This window comes from Buceros rhinoceros, unplaced genomic scaffold, assembly GCF_000710305.1.
Source record: "Buceros rhinoceros silvestris isolate BGI_N320 unplaced genomic scaffold, ASM71030v1 scaffold2906, whole genome shotgun sequence".
Classification (NCBI taxonomy): domain Eukaryota; kingdom Metazoa; phylum Chordata; class Aves; order Bucerotiformes; family Bucerotidae; genus Buceros; species Buceros rhinoceros.
Genome location: NW_010419128.1, coordinates 40,658 through 49,648, shown reverse-complemented (window position 1 = coordinate 49,648; position 8,991 = coordinate 40,658). Strand labels below are relative to the sequence as shown.

The 8,991-nt window shown below is 38.1% G+C and overlaps 1 protein-coding gene across 1 annotated transcript; it reads left to right on the top strand.

Annotated features, from left to right (window-relative positions):
* The first annotated feature begins 7,520 nt into the window (after positions 1–7,520).
* On the top strand, positions 7,521–8,388 carry LOC104495758 (ras-related protein Rap-2a). Its single transcript, XM_010138769.1, has 2 exons — positions 7,521–7,525; positions 8,151–8,388. Exons 1-2 carry the CDS (start codon positions 7,521–7,523, stop codon positions 8,386–8,388), a joined length of 243 nt encoding a protein of 80 aa, XP_010137071.1.
* The last annotated feature ends 603 nt before the right edge of the window (positions 8,389–8,991 follow it).

Below are 8,991 nucleotides of genomic sequence, written 5' to 3'. Positions count from 1 at the left end.
TTGTAGGACATTCTGATTTTCCTGTTGCTGTTAGAAACAAGAGTCACGATGGAAAAAGCCAGATAAAACACTTGCCTTGCATTTTATATACAATTGAAATTTGCAGTTATTGCCTCTTAAACGATACCAAGGAATAAAAAATTCTTGTTTGAAAATTCTAGTGTTCCTAAGTTGCTAACTGTGGCAATTACTTTAGGATTTCATCAATATGATGTTGATGCTTGGTTGTGTAAGATGAAAATTTTGATTGGCATAGAGAGGGAACTCAAAGATTAAACTATTGTTTGGATATGCTCAAAGCAAACCTGCTGCTAAGCAGGTAGATATTATATATCAGGTAGAGTCTTTTCAGTCTTGATAATAGACTTCATTGTTAGATATGAATTTCAATGATAAATACTAGGGAGAGGTGTCCTGTTTAAGGTGAAAGCTAGCCTTGTGTTTGCATCTGAAATGCCAGTAGATGAGAACTGCTGATAATCCCTTGTCGTCATCCCCAGCACTCAAAGTGCTGTTTGTCTGTCACTTCCTATGCCAGACCCTTACTTAAAGGGGAACTGATCATGTCATTAGACATAGTTTAAATATTCATGGAGTTATGCAAACTTGCTGAGAAGAGGCCTCCCTAATGTCTTGATGATCAGGGATTTTTCTTTAGAACTTCTATTTAGTGAATGGTGAACTCTTCTCCCACAGGGCATGTTGACAGGCCACTAAATTTTCAGGTATTCTTGTTTTACCATTTAAGCAGATGACAGAGCTGAAGACAGGCTGTATCTGCAGTGACTTGCAGAAGCAGGCTGAACATACCATTGTTCCAGTTCCCCCATGAGATCTTAGATGCATCAATTCCTCTTCTGGATAAGAATTTCTATCTGAAGTGATTGGTAATGACCTGGATGGTTCTTTACTGTCTTTCACACAGAAATGATATGCATCATCCTGTATGCATCTGCTTGCAGCAAAGAATGTAGGTTTACTAGATGGCCTTTCAGTCTGTGTATTGGATAGTACCATCCATGGTTCTTGTCCCCTGGAAGGTCTCAGCTGTAAGCTGCCTAGAAATAGTGTGTTGAAGTGTTTTGGTTGAAAGTGCTTAAATTAACAGTTAAGCAATATATAGTGTTTTGTTACATTGGGTTGTTTTGTTGTTTCTTGGGCTTTTCCTTGGGAGAGAACTGTTTCCTCTGATTTCTTACAAGTACAGTACCAAGGGTGAGCTGTCAAACAATTTCATCACAACTGGCATTGGTTGCAACTTTCCCAGACCTTGAAACTGAACTGGAAAGTGTAAGCTGACTGTAACAACCACAGAACTGAATTGGCTTTAGAGTATTTTATTTAAGTTGAGGTGATTATTTCTAGAAAACTTCATGTACAAGAGCAAAGGCAGTTTCTAAAGCCACCTCAGAAGTAATATGGTGTGGTCGTTATTTATTATTCTAATATTATTATTCAAGTTGTTTTACAATTATTATTAAATTTGCTGCCCTATGAGTAAGTACAGGTATCCTGACTTTATATACCTCAGTCTATCCATCTGAAGAGTTTGTTTCCCAAAGGCTATATAAGAAGTTCATGTCAAAGCCTAAAATAAAATGTTAGATTCCCCAATCCTGCAATTAGGCCATAACAGTGTTCTTTATAGCAAACTAATTCATGAGTCAGCCACCTAATTGCCATGGGACTTCCAATAAGTTCTTTAACATCTACTCATTTATAAAAATGATTTTGAGACTTTTTTTAGTTGGTAGTTGTTGCTTAAGTAATTAAATCCTTACACAATATAGCTTACAAAACTGAAGGATAAATGCAGTTAATTGGTGAGCTGGAATGACTTGTTTGCATCAGAATGGCGGGTGTTTAGAGCTGTTCTGTATGGTTTTGCCTGAGAAGCTGTAGTAATTTCTATTAGAGAGCAAAATGCTCAAAGTTTGCAGAAACCTACTTATTTTTATATTTACATATCTATCTCCTGACACTTTAATTCATGTATAGGCACATCTTCGTTGGTGTATATTTACAGGACTCAGTGGAAAAAGATACAGCTCTGCAGACTGAGCCCCTGCTACTGATTTAACTCATAATGTTAATTTTTAAAGCTACCAAAATACAAAGAATAATAAAAAAAAGTGAGATAGCTTCTCTGGTTGAATTTCTTAGACAAGGTAGTAATTGCTTTAGAAGTATATGTGTCTTTTTCCTGCTGTGATTCAAGAATCGGAAGCTTTCAGCAAAGTCTTTCTCTTGACAATTCTGCGGTCTTGCTTCCTTTCATCCTGGTGTTTGAGAGCCTCAGAATCAGACTAGGGAACACTGTTTGTCCTTTCTCATCCTCTGAAGCTGATGCAAGTTTTAACTGTTGAGGTTTCTGCATTAAATACCTAAGGAGTTGTGAGAAAGGGATAAGAAAAAGTCTTGATAGTTTCACTTGTAACATGTTCTTTCTCTAGATGAAGAAACTTCCAGTTATGACAGATTTTACTACAGGCAATCCAAGTTTGTGAGTTACATTACAAAATAATGTTTAGTAATATTTATGTATTAATTTGTATACAATCTAATAGATTTAACTATCATTTCTGATACTTGATTTCATATTGCCCAGAATTCTTTTAGTGTATGTTTTTACAGGAATCTTGCCACAAATTTTTTGTAAGTCTAAACTGAAGAATAATTATTTCTACTGACTTTCTGATATTATTTGCATCATTGTTGTCCCTGATATCATTATCCCTTAAATTGCTTTCCTTTTTGCAATACTACAAAAAGTGCCAGAAATACATTCTTAAAAAAAAAAAAAAAGATCCTGCATGTAGATGATGATAAAGATGGTTTAGTATTGAAGACTCCTTTGAATGTTTGGGAATAGTTATCATGTATAGATGCCTTTACATTTCTGCGGTCCCAGTATTTAACATGTAAAGCTAGAAATCATACATCTTTCCATACACTTCAACAGGACTTAAGCTAGTTATAAGAAATAATCTTTAAGAATACACATCTCTCTTCGTAATTTGTTTTTATCATACAGAAATTTCCTACATTTTGATTGAAGATATTTGGCTCTGGTATGAAGCTCAGGCAAAAATCCTAAAAAAGATACAACGCTTTCAGAATGTGAAATTGGAAAGGAGGAACCATTTGTACTTTCTGATGTCTTCTCCTGTACTGGTCCAGCTCACTTCTTCCCTCCACTCCCCATTTAGGGGTACTGGGCAATCTCTAGCACAGTTTAAGGGAATCAGAATAGTTTATTAGCCTCAGTGCACATAATTTAAAAAAATTCTTACTTTTTCTTCATTTTTATTGTGTTTTCACTGCACGTCTACTTTTTTTTTCTGTTTATCCAATGACAGCATTGTAAAAGAGACTCAGATGTGATGTCAGGTACCGCCTGTTTTTCTGTCTGCATAAGATTGGAGGTAGAAAACATGGGAGGTAAAAATCTCTAAGATAATTTACATGCTATTAATCTTGAGGCTTTCTAAATGTTTTAAGCTGTTATTCAAAGGATATATATTAATCTAAACAGAAATGTGGATGAACGTATGTGCCTTGTGAGGTAAGATAAAATATAGAAACTATCCCTGTGTGGTCAGTGGAGCATAGCTGGGCTACATAAAAGAGTAAAGTCTGTGTATGTATTGATTCTGTGTGAGTATGGTGGCTGTCCTCAGGAAAACTGAGGGATTTACTGTGGCCTGTTGGTCCAAGAAGCTTGTTAAAGGTTGATAACAGGGTGGTTTTTAGTGCTGAGTAGTTATCTGGGACTGGGAAATACATGTTGGTTGTCTTTTATGGATTGTATCTTGCCAGTAGTGATATCCTAGATAATGGGCTATAAATGGCTACAGTCGTGTTATCTTTTCAGGAATTGCACTGCTCAGTATTTATCATATTGGAATTTAAGTCAGTGAGATCTTTTAAACAGGATGAAGTACCCTGTTCTTCAAACATGTTCTACAAACACGTGTAATTGGTCTTGCAAAAATTTGTTCCTGAAGAGGTCTTGAAAAGTGAGGCCTTCCCATGCTGCATTTGAGTATATTTCTTACAGGCTCTGCTATGATGTTTGCCCTAGAATACATACTGCACTTCACTGATACAGATGAAACTGGCAGCAATTCGCATTCTCAGGTGGCCTTCATGCTTTTTGTTAGGCGAATGGTTAGTGCTGCTCAAAGCTTCTCAGCAGTACAGAGAAGATTGGAGTTTTTTGCTCCTCATTCCTGGAGCAGAACTGTGCTGCTTCTCCAACACTTAAGGGGACAGGCAGGGGAAGATGGGCTGTGCTGAAAGGGAAGGCCTCTGCTCAGCATCCATGGCAGACTGAGCTGCCCTCTCACACATCCTGTGGTGGTAGCATCAGTCTGGCTTTTCAGGACTCTAGTATAGGTGGTTGGGTTTTGGGCACTCTTGCTCTGCCAGAAGTATTTGTGACTAGATTAGATCCTACTTGAAGCTTTTGGAAGGATTTGTAAATTGCAAGACAGCTCTTTTTGTCCTTTGTAAAGAAGCTGTTTTCCTCTTGGGTCATTGCAATTCAACAGGGTGAAAAGCCTGTGAGAAAGAGATGTTATTCTTCCCTTCAAATTTCAATAGAATCATGTAATTCCACCACATCTGAGAAATCACCCTTTCCCATTGTGGGCCTGTGCTGGCTCACATCACCTCAGTGGTGAGTGTGCCAATGTGAGGCCAATCCAAAGCTCTGCGAATAGCAAGTGGAGCCTCCAGGAGCAGGCAGAAGTTGCCTCTGCAAGATCAGCAGCCGTGGTAAGAGCGTTGAGCCAGAGATCTCTCTCATACTCACCAGAAAGAAATTTTTCCAAGATACTAAGTGAGGCAGGAAATTCTGGCAGTGGGAGGTAAATGGTTGAGACCCAGCTTGAACTTCAGAGCTTTTAGAGCTTGATTTAGTTGAGAGCTAGGGTGTCCATGGTGTGTTACCGTAACTCGAAAGCTGGGAAGTACAATCTGGAGATCCTTAGGGACTCTGAATGAAGATAAGCAGGAGCTGGAATCACTACATGGAGCCACATAGTTTCTGTAAAGACCTCTTAGTTCACATATGGCACTGTCCCAACACACAGTCAATCCATCATCATCATGTGTTTGGAGAATACAATACACAGATGTCTGGCCTGGCTCTCCCATACTCAGCTTCACTCTGGCAGGACTGATACTGAACTGGAGCTCACAAGGCCATACTTGGAGCCAGTCTTCTGCTCAGTCAGTATCCATGGGCTGTTTTCCCATTATTTGCCATATTCCAACCTCCATTATTCTAGATAATGGATACTGACTTTCCGATGTAGAAATACATATTGCGTGACTTTGTGTGTATATTTGTATATTACAGTTTAAATTTATACATTATAGGCTGATATGAGTATATGTATTTATGTATGTCACACAGAATATAGATATGTTAAAAGAATTTTCTCTTTAAAGTTGACTACTCAAAATGTAGATGATACAAGGATGTATTTTGCAAGACTTATTTTATTTTTGCCCTGTGAAGAGCTATTTGACAAGATGACAGTGAACGTTTTGTAGAAACATTTTCTTAAACATTTTACAACACTAAATTGTGTATTGGACAAATCTGGAATATAAGGTGAATAAAGCTATTGTCTATAGGATTTGTATGTTGTTTTAGGTGGTGATGGTAGGTATTGAATAGGGTCAATGCAAGAGGCAAAAGCAGGAAAAAGCAATGCAGAAAAGTGCTTCTCTCTGTTCCGCCTAATAGTTCCTGGGTGGTTCTGTGCAAATAAATTAGACTTTCCACATCTATCCTGTCAGTTCATCAGTTACTCTTTTTGTTCTGCAGTGTGCAAATTCACTATTTCCACCACTCCATTTCCTAGGTATGGAGTACTCATAGCAAAGAGATCCTCAGATATTTAGTTGCCCAGCTTTTCTAAGGTTTCTAAGCCTCTTTAAGCACTCAAATATTTCAGTGGAACTGGCTATAAATCTGCAATAAGTGTGGGTTTTTCTTTTCCTCGTGTTTCTCAGCAAATTGGAGTGATCATGCAGGATGAGAAGAGATCTTGTGTTTTAATTCTGCCTCATCTACTTTTCCAATGAGTGCTTCTCAAGTGGCGGCTTTGAATTTCTCAATTTTTCCCACTGGTAAGATTGAGAACATAGAGAATACCTGGAGGAGCTGGAGGGGCAGGGGAAGGAGTTTGGGGCCCTCAGATATCGAGAAATGCAGTGAAGGTATACCTGATTCCACTTTCACTGAAGGGTTTTTAATGCTGTTCAACAAATACAATAGGACACATGCATCTGAACAATAAAGATAAAAAGAAAAATTGAATTGCTGCCTTATCTGTTGAATGCCATCCATCTTATATAATTAAAAACTATGCTATCGTGTGTTTAAACGCGGGAGGACAGATTTCAAGATTCTTGTGTGTATTTTGGTACTTAATTAATGGCAGCTTAGCTTTTGCAAGAGTTCCAAAGGTATAATTGTGCTAAATACTGTATATCCACAGAGTAAGAAATGGATTGTGTCTCTTCAGATGGTAAATGAGAATAGGATAAATAGTGAGAGTGGGGGGAATTATCTACATATGACCACAGCCCTAGACTGTGAATTAAATGACATACCTATAGTTAGCATAACAAAGTTCAGAATTTGAGCTGCATCTTTATGTCATAGATGGACCAATTTTTGATACTGCTGTGGTGGTGTAAAAGCTGCTGAGGTGGTTTGAGAAGTGCTTTTATCCTCTCTGATTCTGTGGGATGCCACTGTCCCTGCAGTAGAGCCAACAGAGACACACAGGTTCCCTGTTTCAGTGCAGAGTGACAGCCGAGTTTCATCATGGCTGGTGGGTTAGACCAACCTGCTGGATATTTTCCTCAACCAGCTGAGGCACATGCACCAGTTCTGCTCTGCTGCCCTGCCTGGGAGACAGGGAGGAATGAAGACAAAATAATAAGGACTTAAGGACAGTGACATCTTCAGCTGCTTCAGGTGTCAGCTATGACTTTTCCACAGCTCAGTCTTACTCAAGTGATTTGACTCAAAGCAGTAGTAGTAAGCTAATATGAAGTAGAAAATCAGGTTTCAATTAAGAGGGAACCATCTTGTTTCTTTTAGATCTTCAAGTAGTTTAAGTACTAAAAGCCATAATTGGTTTTTCCTCTCAGTCCTTTTTGCTTTCGCGAGAAAACACATGAAAGAGTATTTTGGAAATAGGTCCAATGTTTTCCTTTTTGCTATGGCAAATATGTAAATTTAAAACCTGACTGAACACTTAGTTCCATGTCTGCAGGAGGGTTTATGCATGTGAGGATGGAAAAAAAAAAAGGCAGGCATTTTTAATTAAAAGAAAAAAAGGCAGGTATCCCCTTGCTAGGGGATGCAAAGTAATAAATTCCCTCATAGCTTATATGATCTATTGTGCTGTCCAAGTTGATGATGAAGCAGAACTAGGATAGTATGGCTTGGAACGTAATTTTTTTTTTCTTTTCAACTTGTTTTAACTGTCATAATGACGTGAGGGAGAGTTATTCTGCATTAGCCTAATACATGTTTTTATATAACAATACTTTTGTGTGCATACAGTAGTTGAAGTGGGCTACATTTCCTGAAATTTCAAATTAATTTACTGGCCTTTTGGTTTTCTCCATTTTATTGCTAATTCCAGAGTTCTGCATATATTAACCAAAGATAAATGTACCCTTGTAAGGGAGAGTGATGCATCCTTATCACAAGCAGGAAATACAACACGATACCTGTTCAGAGAGAAGGAGGACTTGGTGTTGAAGGGAAGGTTGGCCATCCAGCTTGCTGCGTTTACACTCTGAGATTGGCAGCAGAGTAATTATTATTATATTCCTAGTTATTGTTATGTGGAAGCGTTACTGGCAGATTTCCTTGTGGGAAAGAAAATTCAGAGAAGGAAGCATTTCCTAGGACTACAAGAAAGCTCTGGGGGGAAAGATGTGCAAAAAAATTGCTAGAATGTGCAATACGCGAAGTGTTTTTTCAACTTAAGATTTCAAGATTATCCAAATGTCTCTTTCCTCTTGGGTCTATACTGTTTGTAAATAGATATTTACATTTAGAATGCTCTTTTTAAAATTATAATTATTGCTGTTGTTTTTGTTTTAAACCATAGGTATGAGAAGGTGCCAGTAATTCTGGTTGGTAATAAAGTGGACCTGGAAAGTGAAAGAGAAGTATCATCGAGTGAAGGCAGAGCCTTAGCTGAAGAATGGGGCTGCCCCTTTATGGAGACCTCTGCTAAAAGTAAAACAATGGTGGATGAGCTCTTTGCAGAAATTGTTAGACAAATGAACTATGCAGCACAGCCAGACAAAGATGATCCATGCTGTTCTGCATGTAATATACAATAGCATTAAAAATTACCTAACCTGGACTTAATTTGCAAAAATTTTGTAAGGTGGTAAAACTGTCTACTTCACTTCCTGGTTTGTGGGTCACTTGAAATACATCTGTAGTGAAGTAGCAACATTAACTCAGAGCTGAGCATTGGAAGTCAATCACTGACTCTGAATATAATTGGGTTAAATGACCACATCTCACCCGTTTTTCCCTTTGAGCACCTGCCAGTTGATCTACAGGGTCGTTCCAGTCAAGCGTACGTGTTTTGTTATGTCAGATGGCAACAACAGCAACTATTTCTGAAGAAGCTGGAAAGCTTTTGAAAATGGGAAACAAAAGCAGCGGAGGGAATGTCTCTGAAGACCGTTCACAACTAGCATAAGTGTGAAAGGAGAGCCAAGTCTTTCAGTGTCCAATTACCGTGCTTCAGGACGTGCGCTATCACTTGTGGCCAAGTTTGTTCAGTCGAATATATTGATTTCACCAGAACTTCTGACAGTGTTAGAGGAAGAGGCTACCAGAGACCTATATAGTTCGGATTTTTTTTTCAAAATTGATGCTATTATTTCTACACTTTATCCCACATCTTGAAATAAAAAGCATTGAATCAGTGT